The sequence below is a fragment of the Melanotaenia boesemani genome, chromosome 21 (assembly GCF_017639745.1).
Source record: "Melanotaenia boesemani isolate fMelBoe1 chromosome 21, fMelBoe1.pri, whole genome shotgun sequence".
NCBI lineage: Eukaryota > Metazoa > Chordata > Actinopteri > Atheriniformes > Melanotaeniidae > Melanotaenia > Melanotaenia boesemani.
Genome location: NC_055702.1, coordinates 20,377,904 through 20,398,579, shown reverse-complemented (window position 1 = coordinate 20,398,579; position 20,676 = coordinate 20,377,904). Strand labels below are relative to the sequence as shown.

The 20,676-nt window shown below is 39.0% G+C and overlaps 1 protein-coding gene across 1 annotated transcript; it reads left to right on the top strand.

Moving 5' to 3' along the window:
• The first annotated feature begins 1,436 nt into the window (after positions 1-1,436).
• Positions 1,437-11,352, top strand: csdc2a (cold shock domain containing C2, RNA binding a). The gene is made up of 4 exons (XM_041973963.1): positions 1,437-1,601; positions 9,140-9,502; positions 9,637-9,759; positions 10,566-11,352. The coding sequence occupies exons 2-4, from the start codon at positions 9,315-9,317 to the stop codon at positions 10,726-10,728; spliced, it is 474 nt and encodes a 157-aa protein (XP_041829897.1). The 5' UTR covers positions 1,437-1,601; positions 9,140-9,314; the 3' UTR covers positions 10,729-11,352.
• The last annotated feature ends 9,324 nt before the right edge of the window (positions 11,353-20,676 follow it).

Sequence of the window (20,676 nt, the reverse complement as noted above, 5' to 3'; positions counted from 1 at the left end):
TACAAAAAGTAAGAAAATTTATTTAATTATTTCTCCCCTTTAATATGACCAAGAGGTGCTGTATTATATGTTGTTAGAAAGCCTGATTAGCCACCTTTACAATGAGTTATTATGTATTAGGATTGTGCTTCTGTAGAATGAGCAACACAGTCAAAGGGAAACAGAAAAATCTAAAACAATGACAAAACCTAACCTAAACCCTTCCTACCCTGCCTGAAGAACATGGTATAGTCTAACTAGGAGTTAACTTTATCCAGGGCAGCTGGGACAGCTGGCAGGCTGGTCAACTTCCACAGCAATCCACTGGTAACTGAAAGGTAAAGTATATTAACTTACAAACTATTTAACTGGAACAAAGTGACATAAGTTAAATGTATACACCCAAATAGTTAACCATATTGTCAAAAGTTGTTAAATAAAGGGTTAAATGTCATCTTTAAAATTAAGCCTTTGTTGATTTTAATGGTTTCTGCATTTAAAATTAAAATGAAGCAAACAGAACAAATGGTTGCCAGTATGACCTCGTTCCAATGTGTGTTCATGCTGCCATCGCAGGATTCAAAGTAGCCTAATCTAAAGTTCAAAGCAGTGCTTTAAAAATCAAATCCCTTAACATAATGTAAATGCTGTAGAAATGTATGCTGTATGCAAATAAGAAGCATCACACTCAAAAGATGGTTATATTTATCTTAAAGAGGATTAATCCCTCAACTTGTCTAGATGGGCAGCTTGTTGACCCCTCAGATTTATCTGCACAGCAGAGTTCCCACATCTAGGAAAAAAGATGTGGTCGGTTTTGGATGTTAAGGGGTGATATTGTGTGTGAAACAAATACCACAGAGAGGCCACTAGTTCCTTTGTCCCAAAATTTACACCTACATTTCAAGTTCTCTTAAAGTGAGGACTTCGGAGGGGAACAAATACAATACATAAGTTATTAAAATAAAAAAGTAACCCCGTGTGACAACTGTGAGTGTCTTGGTAAACATACATGTGGTACTTTTGGCAGACGTTTCATGATGACGTCATCAGAAATATCCCGGAAGAAAGTGTCCCACAGAGAATGAATGAAAAAGTGGAGTTATGTGGACAAGGACTTTATCTCTGTTACGCATAATTAACAATTAAATTCAGATCCTAGCTTGTGGTTTGAGAAAAAAAAAAGTAGACATAATAATGATAATAATAAAAACGCAAACGTGATCACATTTAACGACACATTATATCACAATAGATGAAGCAAAATAAACAAATAAAATAAATAAAATTCCCACTTTATTTATCATGCAATTAAAGCTCCTCAGGCTGACAAACTAAGAAATGTTTTTCCATCCATGCGGAGAACAAAGCATTGACTGTGGTATAGTGAAGCCCGCTGTTGTTTTGAGCACCCCCTGCACCCCCACCCCCGCCCCATCCCTGCTGCCTCCTTTTCATTTGCTGCTTTTTCATCCCGCCTGTGTGCGCCGCATCCATACCAAGATCCCCTGACTTATTTAGCACATGTCCCCGCAGCTTTAGCCGAATAAAATTACATAATTGCCTTATATCGCCTTAAAAAGCGCAACTATCTCCCGTCTGACCCGATCGGCGCTTTCACGGTAAGTCACCGCTTTATCGATGGGCTTTCTGAAGTGATTTGCAGCTTTTACGCATCCGAGCATTTTCTATTCTCTCCACCGGCCACAGTCTGCGTCGGTTTATGGCAGCATTACGATGAAATACCGATGTAATAGTCTTTGACTCATGTCTTAGCTTTACCACCGCAGTGAAAATGTTTTATCACGTAAATCTTTCCGCGCCGGGGTTGAGATTTGGTCCACATTTTTGGCATCAGGAGCATCCTCTCGCTTTCTCGTCTCCCGCTGCCACAGTGTGAGAATGTTCTGGAAACAACCCGCCTGAAGGGCTCTGATTCTCCAATGAATTATTCAGACCCCGCCAACCTTACAGAGACAAATTAAACCACATGACATGCGATTTGCGTCTTTAAAGACTATAAAGATGAGCTCAGTGCTTGTGAGTTAGAGCGGAGTTGACGTGTTTCTCATGCTGATGCGGATGGCCATAGTGTCCTGGTTTCACAGGGAGGTGCTTTTGGCCTTTTGTCTGTCTTCTCATAGCTCCACAAGCTCTTTCCGTTCCTCCTATCCAGAGCTGAAACCCTCCTGGTTAAATGTTTCAGCAACTAATGCCAAACATTCACTACAGACTCATTAATTTCAATTTGCTGGTCTGCTCACAAGTCTGAGAAGTGGACTAATGAAAGAAGAGTTCCTGAATTATTCCAGCTACATGTTTACCCATCAGTGCCACCTTGCTTACGTTTGCTTGTGTTCATGATCGCTGCATCAGCACCAGCAGCACATGATACCTAGGTTAAAAGCCTCACCCATCATCCATTTACAATGGGCTTTCCTTTAATAGCTAATAAACAAGACAAACAATTTTAATTGGAATTGTTGCTCCTAGTTTAAATAATTAGGTTTGATTCTCAAAATATAAACTTAAAGTAAATTGTAGTGTACTTTTGTTCCATACGTTATGAAGAGGCCAATAAAGCCTCAGGGCCCTTGATAGTCTTAAAAGAAATACTCTATTATTTATCTACATTACCATATTAAACATTTGCATATTGCCTGCTTTGTGGCTAGCTTGGAACACACAAACAAAAGCTCATACAGGTTGAACCATACCTGTACACACAATCACTGCTGCACAGTGACAAGCCAGACTTCTGACCGGCTTGATACTTGGCCTGCAGCTGCAGCATTTGGAGCCAGGTGGCACATTTGCTTCCCTCGGGATGAAGGAAAATGTCTGGCTCTCATTTGATCTAACAGCTTATCAGTTTAGATGCTGGCTCAAAGGCGTTTCCACCAGCTGGCAAAAGCAGGTTTGAAGGAAACTTTTTAAAAGTTGCTTTACTGTAAATATGCAACACATTTGTTTAAATGTGGAGTGAATCTGGCTATGTAGTACAAATGGCAGATAGAGTGTATAATCTGCACATGGCTGAAACAAATAAAAAGTCTTCTTTACATCGAAACAAAATGTTGGAGGCTGAACTACTCTACTGAATACTGTACATTAATCGATTGCAAAGCTAAACCCATACAGGCTTGTGTTACAACTTTTTGCCCCTAACCTGCAGTTGCTGTTGCGAGGCAAGGTAGATTTTACTTCAATGAGTCATTAGCCCTACCATTTTAGACCAACCAGACTGAGTCCTAAGGACAAAGGAGCTAAAACAAAACATTCCTGGCAGGAGACAACAGACACTGTAGTAATGTACAGTATTTGAAAAACAACCTTTTTATTTATGTACTTATTAATACTGTTACTTTTAAGATGGTACATCTAACTAGTTCTTCTTAGTTCTCCAAAACAAAATGCTAAATCTGTAAATGACCTTACTGGGGAGCTTTGATATTGTAGCTTGTGATGGGCTGAATCAAGAATGACACAATATGCATTATAACTCCTTTAGCATGCTGTTTATTGCATTGTTCCCCATACAATATTTTTGAAAAAAAGGTAATTTCTATTAGCCTTGGTTGTTGTCTCCAAATATATTCAAATTAAATCGCTGATTAGTTTAGTTTTAATCAGATTAATACTTTTTGTGTGCGTTAACCCAATGCTAACATGCTAAATTAAGATATTAGCTGTGTCATTAGCATGCTAGCTTTGTCATTCCATTTAGTTCAAAATAATGCTATACCTGATAAAGACTCACAAAGCTGAAGCATGAGTTTTAAAACACAAAGTAGTGTTTATATTGGTGTTAACACCTTAGTTTTTGCAAATTAGCAACATTAGCCTTAATTTTGCTTGAGCTTACAATCTTTATAAACATAACATATAATTTTCTGATTGGCTACTTATCTCAAGAACTACTTTAATTATTAAACTGTTAGTCAACAAAGGCTTTCATTAGGTTGCTAACAACTTATCAATCCCCACACATTTGTATGAATATAATTGTTATTTTGTGTTTTCATTGAAATGTGTCTTTTTCCAGGTATACTGCTACCTACTTTGATAGCAGTGAGAAATAGTCTTACAAACAGAAAAATAGAATACAAACACTAGACTCTTTGTAATGGAGTAAGTTTTTTTAATCACAAGATGAGACTAAATTTATTTAGCCAGTATGGACCTATAGTTGAACAGATGCAAGACATAAAGAATATGTGCTTAAGTGCTCATCTCAGATATGTTTGTCCAGCTAAAACTGCAGTCTGATAAGTGGTTTGCATACATCCCAATACAGGCTGGAAGTCTCCTGTCTGAACTCTATGGTCCACTTAAGAGGTGGCCTCTATCCACTGCAAAACTATATTTAGACTGACAGTAAGAGGCAGAGGGTGCGATAGCGGATGGAACCAATGGGATTCACTCACACACACTTATCTTATTAGTCTTTGTCAGACATTCAGCCTTAATGGATGTAAAATTAATGGGTAGGTGGCTGCTGATGAGCCTATTAACATGCCTACTTGTAGCCGTGTTTTCATTTTTGACCAGGTTTTAGTGTGGCTGCTGCAGTGTAATAATTCTCCATAGTTCTTAGATTTTGTTGATGAGATTGCCAAAATGATGACCCACTAATGATACATACATCCAAACCCCATGTTATAAAATAATTGGGTTTGAGTCAAAAGGGTGTCTGAGCTCATTCAGCTCTGGAATGGCTGTATGAAACGGTTCAGAGAGCAGCTTATTGTTAGAATAAACCACAATGAATGTTGATCTTGTGAAAGCAACAATTCTTTATTTGATAAAGTTTGATGAGTAGAGCCAGGAGGAGATTGTTTTTGACATCACAGTGGGACCTTTGCAAATTCTTTTTCAGCTGCGTTGTTTTTTACATTTCCTCACTCCAGCTGTTACACACCTAGCTGATTTTCAACAAACCTAGAAAAGATCTACTCTGAAACACTTGCACCAAGAAGAAAAAGCATTTTGCTGGCAGATATTTTCAGAGTTGTCTTCTCAATTTATTGATGAAATTAATTTTTAAAGTGGAGTAACTATTTAATATACTCAAAGGCTTTCTGTTCACAATATGTTGTGAGCACATGGTATGAGGCAATGCAGATGGCTGATATGTGACTAATAATTATTAATTTTATTGAAGCTACACATTTGTTATTTCAGCTTTACAACTAAACATTTTCAAGCTAATCCACTATGAGTCAGGGTTATGTGATCATTTCTACTCCATCCATCCATCCATCCATCCATCCATCCATCCATCCATCCATCCATCCATCCATCCATCCATCCATCCATCCATCCATTTTCTGTCGCTTATCCGGAGTCGGGTTGTGGGGGCAGCTGCCTAATCAGGGAAACCCAGACCTCCCTCTCCCCGGCCACATTCACCAGCTCATCCGGAGGGATCCCGAGGCATTCCCAGGCCAGCCGAGAGATGTAGTCCGTCCAGCGTGTCCTGGGTCTCCCCCGGGGCCTCTTTCCAGTGGGACGTGCCCGGAACACCTCACCAGGGAGGCCTCCAGGCGGCATCCTAACCAGATGCCCGAGCCACCTCATCTGGCTCCTCTCGATGTGGAGGAGCAGTGACTCTACTCTGAGCCCCTCCTGGATCACCAAGCTTCTCACCCTATCTCTGAGGGAGAGCCCGGCCACTCTGCGGAGAAAACTCATTTCGGCCGCTTGTATTCGCCATCTTGTTCTTTCAGTCACTACTCACAGCTCGTGACCATAGATGAGGGTGGGAACGTAGATTGCCCGGTAAATCAAGAGCTTTGCCTTTTGGCTCAGCTCCTTCTTCACCACAACAGACCGATACAGAATCCACATCACTGCAGATGCGGCACCGATCCGCCTGTCCATCTCCAGCTCCATCCTTCCCTCACTCATGAAAAAGAGCAGAGACCCAATCCTGAGGCCACTGAACCGGATCCCCTCAACACCTCGGCTGCGCTTAGAAATTCTGTCCACAAAAGTTATGAACAGAATCGGTGACAAAGGGCAGCCTTGGCGGAGTCAAACTCGCACTGGAAACGATTATGATTTATTGCCGGCAATGTGGGCCAAGCTCTGACACAGGTCGTACAGGGACCGGACAGCTCGTACAAGCGGGTCCCGCACTCCATACTCCCGGAGTACCCCCCACAGGAGTCCCCGGGGGACACGGTTAAATGCCTTCTTCAAGTCCACAAAGCACATGTAGATTGGTAGAGCAAACTCCCATGCCCCCTCAAAGACCCTGAAGAGGGTGTAGAGCTGGTCCACTGTTCCACGACCGGGACGAAAACCACACTGCTCCTCCTCAATCCGAGGTTCGACTATCTGACGGACCCTCCTCTCCAGGACCCCTGAACAGACCTTACAAGGGAGGTTGAGGAGTATGATCCCCCTGTAGTTGGAGCACACCCTTCGTTCCCCCTTTTTGAAGAGGGGAACCACCACCCCAGTCTGCCAGTCCAGGGGGACTGTCCCCGATGTCCACCCGATGCTGCAGAGGCGTGTCAGTCAAGACAGCCCTACAGCATCCAGAGCCTTAAGGACCTCATCCACCCCCGGGGCCTTGTCACCGAGGAGCTTTTTAACCACCTCAGCGACCTCAGCCTCAGAGATAGGAGAGCAAGCACCAGCTACCCCAGACTCTGCTTCCTCATTGGAAGACGTGTTGGTGGGATTGAAAAGGTCTTCGAAGTATTCCCTCCACCGCCTCACAACGTCCCAAGTCGAGGTCAGCAGCCCCCCATTCCCACTGTAAACCGTGTTGACAGAGCACTGCTTTCCCCTCCTGAGCCACCGGATGGTGGACCAGAATCTCCTCGAAGCCGTTCGGAAGTCATTCTTCATGGCCTCTCCAAACTCTTCCCATGCCCGAGTTTTTGCCTTAGCGACCACCGAAGCTGTGCTCCGCTTAGCCCGCCGATACCCATCAGTTGCCTCTGGAGTCCCACAGGCCAAAGGCCCAATAGGACTCCTTCTTCAGCTCGACAACATCCCTTACTGCTGGTGTCCACCAATGAGTTCGGGGGTTACCGCCACGACAGGCACCAACAACCTTACTGCCACAGCTGTGGCCGGCCGCCTCGACAATAGAGGGTGAGGCACTGAGTCCGAGTGGGCTGTGTTCCGAGAAAGAACACATTAATTCAAATGGAATTATGACATAGTGACTAAGTTCAATGTATCAGCAAAACACTCATAAATCTTGAGACATGTTTACCCTTGTGTTATATTACCCTTATTTTATTTACACCTTTTAATTATTTGAAAACTAGGGATATAAACTCCAAAAGCTTTTTCAAGAGAAAACTTTGTTCTTGCTGATTAAATGATTTCAGCTGCTCAACAGTTCGTGGTCTTTGTTGTCTGATTCTTCTCTTTACAATCTACCATACATTTTCAATAGCTGATAGATGTAGACTGCAGCCAGACCAGTGAAGAACACAAACAGTGTCTTTGAAGCCAAGCCGTTGTACAAATCAGCTCTGGTGTTGTCCTGCTGAAATAACTTACCTCAGGCTAATAGTTGTATAACTATAGGACCAACTAACCATGGTTTAAACACCACAGCCTACCTTAATATTTTTTCTGATCATGTTGATCCCTTTATAACCACAGTGTACCATCTTCTGGTGGCTACCTCCAGCAGGTTAATGCACCATGCCACAAAGCCCATATCATCTTCAACTGTTTTTTGAACATGACATTGAGTTCACTGGACTCCAATGGCGTTCACAGTCACCAGATCTCCATCCAGTAGAGCAGCTTTGGGATGTGGTTGAACAGGAGAGTCTCATCATGGATGCAGCCGACAAATCTGCAGCAACTGTGTGATGCTGTCATATCAATGTGGAGCAAAATCTCTGAGGAATGTTTCCAACACCTTGTTGAATCTATGTCATAAAGAATTAAAGCAGTTCTTAATCAAAAAGTGGGTCAAACCCATTATTAGCAAAGTGTTCCTAATAAAGTGGTCAGTGAGTCTACATCTGCATCAATGGTACCCTCAAACATAGGCAAGTGGTGGTATGAGGGATACCAGGATTATTCAACTCAGTCCCACGAGAAACATAGTCCTCCATGTTTTCAATGTTTCCCTGCTCCAACACAGCCATCTCAAATTAAATCCAACAGCCTATGAAGGTCTGCACAGTGACTCATTTGAGTCAGGTGTATTGGAGCAGGTAAACAAACAACAAACAAAACAAAACAAAAAAACAAAAAACTGCAGGACTGTGGCCCTTGTGGGACTGCATTGAATAGCCCTGTCCATCACAAACAGTGGCTCTTCACCTTGTACTTAAACCAGCCTGAATGCTCTTTCTGATCATTGGTACATATAAGCAGACCTCCATTTTTTTCTAAAACCAAGATTTAGTTTAATTTAAACATGTATCTACTGTTTTTTTGTCCATCATGAGATCAAGCCCAGATAATTTGACACTGTTTCTGTGCAGAGATAAAACATGACTTTATTGTGCAACACAGGTTTAGGCTACATTTCTGGATGCAGCAGCAGATTGTTTTACGAAATGAATTCAAAGCCCATGGGGGTAAATTAATGACCATGGTGGTTATTGCCTTAATTTTTAAAATAGTTTTATGCTCTGTATAGATGTTGCAAAACCTAGCCTTTTTTACATTTTGCAATGATTTCTTTCTTTGTTTTTTTTACAAACTGAGTCTCTTACAGTTTGGCACAGTGTGAACCATCACCCAGCCTTGCTTAAAAAGTCTTTGGTGGATTCCACTTTTATACCTAATCTTGACACCCTCACCTGTCACCAATTAATCTGCTGAATATATCCTATAAGCTTTTCTCTCTTTCTTCATCTCTCCTAACTTTTTATGGATCCATGACTGGCATCACAATCTAAACTAGTTCATGTTTTGCAAATACAATGAAGCTGATCAGTGAAGACTGAAAACAGTTTCTATTATATATGTTTCTGTTAAAGGTTCAAATGGATTAACAGATTTTTTTTTTTAATTTAGAAACTTGTACAAACACAAGTATAGTCTGACTGAAATTAAAGTAGCGTAGGAGGAAATGTACAGTCACTAGAACCAAAGCACTTAAAAGCAGTTAGAGCCTTTATTTTACTTTTTGGCATCCCCTCCTTACCTTTTTGTTCTTTCATTACAGGTTCTAGTTGGTTCAGTCCTTTCACGTAAAAGAGCTCCACTCAGAACTCGTCATCTCCCACAAAAACAAGTGTGCCATGCAGGAGGAGTAATCCTCCACCTTTTTCTTCTTTGTGCTCCATTGGAGGAAACCCAGGAAAGGAAAAAAAGAAAAAAATCCTACTTACCAAGCCAAGATGTCAGACCCTGATTCCGCCTTGCCGGCAGAGCCCCCGCTGCCTCTGACTTCTCCAAGCACTCCCCTGCAGCTCTCCTTCCCTTTTCTGAGGGAAGGCAGCCGTGTTTGGGAAAGGGAAAGAAAACCACCACAGCCTGGAGAACTGCCCAGCCCACTGCCTACCAAACGCACCCGCACATACTCAGCGTGAGTACAAGCAGAGGATGAAAGCTCATTAGTGCTTTTCTACTTTACAAAATTCTACTGAAGTACTGTAAGTCTTAGAATAATGGTACTGATTAGAGCCTTATTTCTCCGTGTGTCTGTCTATGTCTCTGCAGGACAGTACGAGCCAGATCAGGTCCTGTTTTCAAAGGGGTTTGTAAAAATTTCTCCAGGTCTCAGGGTCACGGATACATACGTCCTTCTCATGGAGGAGAAGACATTTTTGTTCACATCTCTGAGTGAGTGACCTCGCTGAACAGTGCTTCTTTGGTTTAATGCAGAAAAATATAATATGGTTTGTGTTAGAATATTGTTCAGACTGTGAAGAAAGCAAGAGTTAAACTTTGAATTTACAGAATATTTGACACATAATTTTTTGACCAAGTAGCCTATTGATTCTGCCTGAATAACACATAAATAACACATGATTTGAAAGGACATAAAGCAAATCAGTTTACATGGAAAAGGTTGAAGACGACTTAATTTATAAGATTCATAAAATTAGAGTCATGGCTTTCAGATGCATAAACAACTCTCCCAAAATTCCCAAATTTATTTAGTCAACTGGCTTAGCTGTTGGTACCAAAGTGTTGTTGCTATGTCATTTAGCAGCAATACACTCTGGACAGACCAATCAAAGATAAAATTGTTCAGTCACAGTTAGGGGAGACATGCATTTGGTGCACCTCAAAAACTCATAAAAGCCTTGGAAAATGGTGATGTCATGGACCAGGAAGCTTGCAGTCCTTTACACGCTTAAGATCTGCATCAGGTTAAGGTGGAGAGGATCTTCCTGGAACAACTCAAAAAGAAGACATGTCAAAGTTTAGATTTGAATGCCATGTTCATCTTTATCACTTATGCTGTACCAATTTCCTATTGGACAGTGTATTAGTAGTAGTATTAGTAGCTTTTTGTTTAACGAAGTTCTGAATCTGAACTATCTTACACATAAAGTTATTCTCAGCAAAATGAACAAGTAATATTTTAAACATAGTTTTACTTCTCAGTTTTGATGTTATTTATTTATTTTTTTTTCGGACAGCATTGAAGGGGAGTATGTGCCCGTGGAAGGAGATGAGGTCACATACAAGGTGTGCCCCATCCCTCCCAAGAACCAGAAGATCCAGGCTGTTGATGTGTTGATCACCCACCTTAATCCAGGCACCAAGCACGAGACCTGGTCGGGTCAAATAATCAGCTCCTAAATCAGTTAGAGGTGGCATGGCTGCAAAGTCACAGAGGAATTTGGATTTACGTAATTTTAGGTTTTTATGTTTTGGGGGCACAAGGGATGGGACAAGGTCTGGGACAGAGGAGGGGGATCTAAGTTTGCTGTACCATAAAACTTCCTGGTATGGAGAATAAAGGTTAGGGTTGAAATCAAGCTCTGAATGTATATGTTTGAATGTTTTCCTGTGAACGCCACAGTTTTATTATTTAGGTTTGGATATTTTCATTGAGAGGTTAAAAGTTGGGTTTGGTAAGTTGGAAATCTGGATTTGGTGTTTGCATTCTTACTTTGACCTGGAGGGAATATACATTAGTTGGGAAGTCAGTGGTTGTTAGGAAGGTAATGTCTTAGTTTAAATGGGATGTCTAAGTCACAGCTGTAGTAGAGGCCAAAATACATCTAGAACAAACTGGAAACAGTGTAGTAACATTTACTCTTAAGAGTTTAAATGAGGTTTATTCTCAAGAGAAACAGCTTGAGAGGTCCAGTTCATCTCCATATTCTCAACTGATGCACACTGCCAAAAGTCATCTAAAAACTCTGATTGAAAACGTACATTTATTTCAGTTTACAAATGGAGACAGTATTCAGACACACACACACACTAAAAAAACAAAACTGTTCCAGCTCTTTGCACTGTTTAGAGTAAACTTTGAAGGCTCATAGTTTGATGTGCCATTATTGCTACCAAATGGGTGTATTCCCGGAAGAAAGTCAATTTTACACTCATTCAGTTTGTTCTCTAGGTGTTTCAACCACTAGAGCTGTGGATAAACTCCACGTTACTTAATATTGTAGCACTTCGGCATTTTGTCTACTCGACAAGTGTAAAAAATTCCAGTATTTTTGTAGCCAGCTCCTATGATGGCCATAAATTTCAGTGGTAAAGACAGTATTAGGAGGTTGTGTGGGCCTGCCACTGGGGTACCAGGCCAGAGGGTTTGGGTTTGGGAGATAAACGTGTAGATGTGGGGGAAGAGCAAGGAAGGAGGGCAGAGGATGGAGTGATCATCTACTGCAGATGCAGCTAGACCTGAAATGTTGTAAAGGAGAAAGATCAATAGTAAAGTCAGCAGTTCACAAACATCAGGTGAAGGTAAACCTTAAAGAAAGAGTTTTTCATTTCTGAGACATGAACATATTTGCCTCATAATAGTTAAATAAGTTGGTTAATATCACTGTAGAAAATATCTTTGTGGTAGAGAGGAGCTAGGGTTAGCTTAGCTTAGCTTGGCACAAAGGTTAATTTGGCAGGCAAGAGCTCAATAACTTTTTTTCCCTCTCTCTCTCTTTCTCTCTCCTTTTGTGTTAAATATATTTGTTCTTGCACAGAAAAAGTCCTTGGTTACATAGCCCAAAGCCCACTGCAAAAAAAATATTCTCTCCAGCAGAAAATACTGCTCATGACATGTCTGAAACACCTTGTTGATGTCAGCTCATCTAACAGTCATGTGTTTGAGACAGAAAGTGACAAAATGTTCTGCAACAAGGTTTACTAAGAACATTAACATTTTTCTAATTGCCTCCCATAATATAATTATATACCTGTATGGGCTCTTAAACATAAAACTAAGCCAAGCTAAGCTAAGCTAAGCTAAACTAAGCTATGCTAAGCCAAGCTAAGCTAAGCTAAGCTAAGCTTACCAGATGCTAGCTGTATCTTATAATGAGTTAAAAGTCTTTAAAGCGGTTCTTCTCATTTATCTCTTGACATGTAAGCAAATTAGCATATTTCATAAAATGATTAACTGTTTATTGGTATAATTTATAGAACTTAAAGGATCTCATATTACTCCTGATTTCTGTCTTTATGAGAAATTATTCCCTCCTGTAAAAGACCAACTTGACAGTACTTTTCTTTATCTAAATATCAATCAGTCAGATTAAGCTGAGAAATAAAAATTTCTCCATAGCTAGTGTAAGAGAGGTGGGTCTAATTGTGGAAGAGTATCTGCTGATTATTAGGTGGAAAATGAAGACTCCGGGAGTTTTGAAAAGAATTCTAAGTTAAATGAAGACTGTGAAGAATTGAAAAAACAAAAATACAGCAAAAGCTTCCACATATAAGTTAAAATATATTTATTTATTGACTTATTTATTTTGATTTGTGACTATGAAAACATCAGGTGTTTGCTAATTAAACGCTGCATTTCTAAGAATTTGTGCAAATTCAAGCCTGTTTTGAAAATACTGCACATTTCACTCTGATGATACTACCCTGTTAAAATCTTTGCTACTGTCATAGACCTGTGAAAAAGGAAAAAAAAAAACTTAATGCAATGTTCTTATTTCTAAATAATCTTTGTCTAATTTTTAATAAGTAAATGACATTCCAAATAACATCCAGTTTTGTTGTTTTGGAAATCGGCATGTTCAGTAGTGTTTGTGTAGTGTGTTTGTGTAGAATGTGTTAATTCTGTTATATCATGCAGTAACACAGCCGAAGCCTTCAGAGAGAGGTGTCTTCACGTCTCTTATGCATCTTTAATTTCTCACCACGAGTGTGACTTAAGATTATTGTAGCACACTGTTCAGTTTCTTTACTGTGAGAGAAACGTATTAGATTGTGTTTGCAAGCACTTTTATTTTTGTCAAGTCACTGTGACACTTGTCATTTGTCATACAGAAAAAGTTTGAATAAAACTTAAAAGTGTATTCACAGAACTGTGTGGAAAATTGTTTGCTTGATGAAACTCAAAGATTAAATTTTCTCCTCATCTCACTTTGACAGTCTTTTTTTAAAATGTATTATATCCAGTAGAGCAGGGGTGCCCAAGTTCGGTCCTCGAGATCTACCATCCTGCAACTTTTAGATGCAACCCTTCTCCAACACACTTGAATCAGATGTCATCTGCAGGTCATTCAGCTCTGCAGAGGCCTGGTAACGAGCCAGTCATTTGATTCAGGTGTGTTGGAGAAGGGTTGCATCTAAAAGTTGCAGGATGGTAGATCTCGAGGACCGAACTTGGGCACCCCTGCAGTAGAGGAACTCTTTGTACAGGTGTAATACATGATAATCCTTGAAAGGTTTAAATCACATAAGTCAATGGTAAACATCGTATTGAAAACTTCACAGGACACACCCTTAGGTGAAACTTAGAGAAAATGTCATTTTCTTCACAACAAACAAAGGCTTTAAAACAGAGACACAAGTATCTCTGTATGTTCGTTCATATTGTTTAGAAGTGGGATGAGTACATTTTAATATATATATCACATAAATGAGAAATCAGACAAAATAACTTTGAATGAGTTCATTTTCACATCTCATGAGTGAAATCAAAGGTGTCCGAAGCCATGGAAAATGGAAAATTACAAAATTATTTAACATCAGTATATTTTGTGCAGATTTTTTTCCCCCTAAATAAATTAAAAAAATATGTTTATACTTATCAGCCTTATCTGGCGATAACCAGTGGAAACGCAGCAGAAACACAATGTAAGAGGTTAACATTTCTAGCTAATATAAGGTAACTAATGACTCACCATATGACACATGCTCATTGTCAGCCCCTCATTTTATTCAGTAATGACATAAAGAACTCTGACCAGTAGATGTCAGTGATGTTTAAATTCACTACTAAAACTCAGCTGCTTTTTTTTTTGGAAGTCTGGAGAAACTTGTGCACATCATCATGAGTGGACAGTAGGATGATGTCACGAATGGCGGGCGTCGGAGGAGGTGAGGACCCAATTGCAGGCAGCCAGCAGGAGGCAGATTCGGTGCAGGTAAAAAGGTTTATTGCCCAGGATCCAGAACAGGTAAAACATAACAAAAACCAGAGGGAACAGGTAAGGGTGAAATGATGCTGAATGGTGAGGATCCGACAAGGAACAACAGAAAACCAGGGGTACTTATACACTGAGGGAGTAACAAGACACAGGTGAAGTGGATGACTAATCAGACCAGGTGAACTAATGAGGCAGGAACAGAAAACCACAGCACACAAGGGAAAAACTAAACATGACCAGAAACCAAAAACATAAACATAAAGTCCATAACCGTGACAGATGAACCATACAAGGAAATGTGTGAAGGTTAATGAAAATGTCTGATAACCAAATGATTAAACTTAAAGTAGAAAGTGTTTAAGGTATAAAGAGAAATTACTGTTAAATGTAAAAATGAAGTAAAAATTTTTTTCATTACTGATGACACACTGTATCTGTATTACCTGGAGACCTGTCAAGTATAGCTAATTGACTGAGATCATCAACTGGACGTAAATTTTCTTCAACTAAATCAGAGTAAAACTAAAGTTATGGTGTTTTCCTCTGAGTCTAGCTCTTAATAACATCTTCCAATCCCTGAGTTCATGAAGTGAAATGAAAAATACTTTAATAATCCCTAAGGGAAATTGCAATGTTGTAGTAGTTTTTTTCCCCATTGGCTGCTATTTCAAAGTGGTTTGCTAAAATTCAAAAGTGCCATTTTTAAGTAACAGTTGAAACATTGTAATTACTTATTTAAATAAGACTATTTACAGTTGTTCCAAAACTCTTCTACCCGACGGTTCACTCGCTACCAGTTACATAACAACACTTTAACACTGTTTTCACTTCCTGGTTTGTTCATTCATACTCTGTACCGCCTGGTCCATTAAGGGTCATGGGTAAGCTGGAGCCTATCCTTAACAGGTGAGAGGCAGGGTACACCTTGGACAGGTCACCAGTCCATCGCAGGGCCAACACATAGGGGACAAACAACCATTCACACTCGCACACACTCCTAGGGAGAATTTAGAGTAATCAATTAACCTAACATGCGTGTCTTTAGCCGGTGGGAGGAAACCGGAGAGAACCCACGCATACATGGGGAGAACATTCAAACTCCACACAGAAAGGTCACCGCCCTCAAGGTTTGAACCTCCCCCCAGCCGGCATTTGAACCAGTGACCTTCTTGCTGTGAGGCTGCAGTGCTAACCACCACACCACCGTGCAGTCCCTGGTTTCTTTCTGGTTTGTTTTGAATTTATTTGCATACAAACCACACATGTCCTGAAATGGATCTTTTTGTGTGTGGATTTAGGCAATAACATAATTTGACTAAGGTTAGAAATCAAGAGTACTTGGTTGGTGGTAGAAAATAATCGTAATTAGAGCTAAAATACATCACAAATGCCATGAATGTGATGCACTGAATATATAAAGACTATTTTCATTACCTGTATCAAGGAGGCGGTCATGTATTCCATGGCACTGGTCTGTCTGTCTGTGAGTCATACACAGTATGTGCTGAATATCTGAAAACAAAATGGTTTTTCTTTCCTTTTCTTTCCTTTCTTTTCTTTTTTCTTTTTTTTTTTTTTAAGTGGATTTAGTATTAATTAAAAAGCAAATAATTGACCTTTTACTGTCTCTTCCTAAGCTTTTTTTCTTAGCCTTATCAGAAAATGTCATGGAGTTCAGGAAAGGTGGTAGGAGATATTTTGGATGTCTTAGTGTAGGAGCCATAACTATAAACATGTTTCATGTTTGTACTTTGTTGATGTGTACACACTTAATTGGTGTTTGGGAAGTGGGTGTGGCGCTTGGGTCTTAAGGGGTGATAAATAATTGTTGTCACCTGGGCGCTTGGCCGGTTCTTGATGATGTAGAGGTGGGGTGAGCCGGGGAGCGTTATTGTTTGTTGACCGCATAAGCGTTTGAGAGGATGTAAGAAAGGATGTTAGTCATAGAAATATGCATTGTTTTGTATTCACGTAAATGAAGATAATAATGGATTATGTGAAAGTATGAATAAACAATTGCGAGACATGAGGTACGTAGTGCGCATCATCAAGTTTACTCCCCTGTTTAGCCTGCCGCGGCTGAGCAAGTTGGCGTTGGATATTTAGCCGCAATAATTAGGAAAAGATTAGAATCCAACCATAATGAAAATATGATGAGATAAATGTCTAAAGCACTGGTGGATCCCATGCTAAAGGAAAGTTATCTAGAGAATTCAAACAGCTCATGTGGCTGCTGCTTGAACTTCTGGGTCATTTCACTCACTCAGAAGGCCTCCTATGTAAAACAAGCATTCGACCGATGGAGCCCAACAAAATGTTGGTGAACAGTGTAAAGAAGTCTGGCTCGAATGGTCAAAAAGGTAGGAATAAGGCAGACTCAGCAGCCCAGGTGCTCCTTTAACGTGAACATTTATTATTTCATCCTTTGTCCATGGTACAATTCTGAAAATATCAGCCTGGAAACCTGTCACACATGTCACCTCTTTTCCTCCCCTTGCAAGCTGTAAAACTGACTACCAGTATATAAAAATGAAAATGCACCTGTTCTGATTTAGACTATACCATTTCCCTAAAAGCAATATTTTAGACATTAATAAACTAATCTAACTCATCAACAAACCCTCACTACAAGAAAATGATACTAGTTCTAATACATTACTTTAAAATAAGTCACACATACAAATAAAGAAACTACAAAATAGAAAATCCTCCTCCTGGTTTTACCCAATTATCTAATCTGTGAAGTCACCCACACCTGTAGTTAAAGTGCTGGGTTGGCCTCTCCCAAACACCTGTCCTGAAAGGGTGGGTCCAATCAAAGAACAATGTTAAATATGAACATAATGACAATTACAACACAATACCAACACAAACAACCCAGATAGTAAGTATAGTAGGTAGCATGGCAACAGAAATGGCAAAGTTGAAAGAACAAATATGAAATTATGGTTAATGTAAGGGGCAAGTGGTGAACAGATACAACCTCACCCACTTTGTCTCAAACAGCAGATACACAAAAACCAGTGCATTAGTACAGCAGTAGCAGTAGTAGTAGTAGTAGTAGCAATACTAATACTGTTTGAATAAGTACAAATTTGGGAAGTGTGTAAAATGCCAGCTGTGGCAGAAAACATCCTGCTACAAATATCTAGAAAGGTAATAATTCCCACACTTGCCTACTGCCACATTATTATCAAATCAGTTTTATTTATATAGCACTTTTCATACCAAAGAGCAGGACAAAGTGTTTCACATATTAACAATGAAAATATCAAATAAAAATTATTTCAACATGAAAATTAAAACAAGCCTTCATATACCCAAGTATATAATAATAATAATAATAATAATAATGGATTAGATTTTCTTTAGAGCTTTTCAAGGAATCCAAAGCACTTAAATTGTATCCATTACTCATTCAGTCCTCATTCATACTTGGTAATGGTAAGCTACATGTGTAGCCACAGCTATAGATGGTAAACAGACACACACATCATAAATTTTTCAATGACACCTGAAAAAGGAAATCAAAGAGACGAAAGAAGAACAAAGGTTGAACAGGCCATTAAACATTACAGATAACGTCCCTGTGAACTGCTTGCATGTTTGTGACTGAGCTGAGGAGGTTTGGTACAGCTTGTCTGTATGTCTAAAATAAACACCCATACTCATCAATTAATGCAACTGTAAGAAAAGACAGAAGGAAGTAATAATTAATGTAACTGTATAAACGAAGAGTGTCTTTGTTCTTACCATAATTAACACAGACAGCCAAAATTATCAGTGTAGGACTGTATCTCCCACACTTGCATGATGTTAATGCGTCACTGTGACACTGAGGGAGACTACTTGACTTGACAATAAAAAAAAGCGACATAACATCAACACTATTTGTTGATGAAAAATTATCCTCTCCACCAGCACACTGGTTTGAACGAGTCAATGTAGCTCATGAATACAGATAAAAAATTTTTATTTACTTGTTATTTCTAGAGAGGAATTCATTACAATAATAATAATAATAATAATAATATAAACCTCATATTTTAAAAAAATGACTTTTCTTACCGTTATTCATGGGTCGGGCCTTAATGGGTTAAAGTAAAAAGGATGGGACAATATCAACAGGTCACAAATTAACCCTTATATAATAATTATCCTCACAGTCTTCTATCATACTCAGTATTAATGAGAAAACTCATTCAAACAGTTCAAAACTCTTGACAACTATTAGACATGTTGTGTTGCTATTAGACATGTTTTCTGGCTTAACCCATTAAGATCTTATGCATGATAAAAGCATAAAATTCAATTATTGAAATCCAGCAATCGATATAAAACATTATACATGTAAAGCAAACAAATACAGTATGTGTAATTCTGATCAAAGTCCTCTCATTTCTGCCTCATTATTCCTCTCCTTGTGTTTGATTATACTTTTAATTGAGTCTATTCCTAGTTCTATTTATGTCTCTTTTATGGCTCAGAAAATAAGTTCTAATGTTCCAAACATTCGCTTCATCATATATAAATCCAGGCAAAAGAGAGACAAATAAAAAGAGCATCATTATGGTTAATGGATATGTATAATATTGTTCTTATTACTGATTATGAAGTATATTTGAAATGCATATGAGGCAGTTAAAGGTGTGGCAGGGGGGGTGGGATTGAATAAAAGCTGGTAACTAGGTAAATCAGTTTGAGGAGTGATGGCTCATCAGTTTTATCTAAAGCACCAAAATCATTCTCATCTTGAATCACAAAAGTTGACTTTTCCACACTCTGGGAGCCAGGACAGCAAACACAAGAGACTGTCATTGTTCCCAAAACTTACCTATGTGCAGGGCTCCAATTACACCAGGATTTTGCATGTCACATGCATGTGCATATATTAGTGCATGTAAGGTGGTTACTACCAAAATAAAAAAAAATCTGCCACTGTATGCAGCATGTTTAATCAAAAACAGGGATGGAAAGTTTTTTTTAACAAAAGGAAGCATATGAAGTGGTTGTTCTTTGGAGGCTTACAGCACACAACAAACAAACAATGCTGCCCTCCACGGTACTTTAGGAAACAGAACAGATCACCTGTGTTGTTTGGAAGATTTAATTAATTAAATTAAATAAATGATTACACACATGAAGCTGTTAAATAATGCTAATCTTAAAAAACAAAACAAAAAAAAAAAAAAAAATCAGGAACCTTATTGAAAAATTAAGTGTAACCTAAAAGTGGACTACTGTAATCTGTCTTTTCAAAACAGCCCAATTTATTTTTAATTTATTAAAACTACATCCAGCACTACTGTGACTAAAACCGTGGGGATTGTCCTTTTCTGGGTGGCTGGGGGGTCCTGCACTGCAACCTTTTGGCTATGGTGTGGACCCTGGCCTGCCATGATCTGGGAGGTTCCTGTGGTGGTGGTCTCTGTTATCATAGACGGATCACCAAGATATTGTTTCCTAACATCATCAAGCCATTTGCTTATTTTTCTGTTAGTATTCAGTTAAAAGAAGGGTGTGTGTGTCTCTGTCTGTGTAAGAGAGAGAGAGAGAGAGAGAGAGAGAGAGAGAGAGATCAGTGTGTGTTTAAGCTGTTTTTTTTATTATTATTATTATTTTTAACATGCAAACACTTGTTTTTATTGTGTAAAGCACTTTGTGCTGCTCTTGTATGAAAGTGATTTAAAAATACAATTTGATTTGATAAAGTAGATTTACCTTTGGTGTAAATTTCTGTTGCATCACTGGTAGGCCTGCATTTTTAAAAAAGGTTAAACAAATTGTCTTTCACTGGTTAATTTGTATGGGAGTACTAATAACTTTAATAGTTTTAGAAGACAGATAAAAACTTTTTGCTTTAGTTTTCAGTCTGACCTGAAGATGAAGATAAGAAGCGTTTTTGTATGTTGCTGCTATATTTCAGCGAGTCTGTTATGTGCTGTTGACAATGCCGGTTTCTGAGCCATGAAATAATATGACATTCATCAGCTTTAAACCAGCCAGTCATAAATCTAAATCTCAAATTTGCCACTGGACAGGGAATGTATTTGTATTGTGTTGGAAATTACATCTCATAACTTTTCTGATTTCTTACAATATGTATTTTACATCTTTTTTATATTCAAATTCTGCATGTTAGTAAATTTTATCACCCATAATGTGCCTTTAAAAATTCTAGATGTTGGAC

Coding starts and splice junctions, on each gene's coding strand:
- csdc2a (XM_041973963.1), top strand. CDS start 9,315: ATGTCAGACCCTGATTCCGCCTTGCCGGCAGAGCCCCCGCTGCCTCTG. Junction 9,503..9,636: donor CGCACCCGCACATACTCAGC/GTGAGTACAAGC, acceptor ATGTCTCTGCAG/GACAGTACGAGCCAGATCAG. Junction 9,760..10,565: donor ATTTTTGTTCACATCTCTGA/GTGAGTGACCTC, acceptor TTTTTCGGACAG/CATTGAAGGGGAGTATGTGC.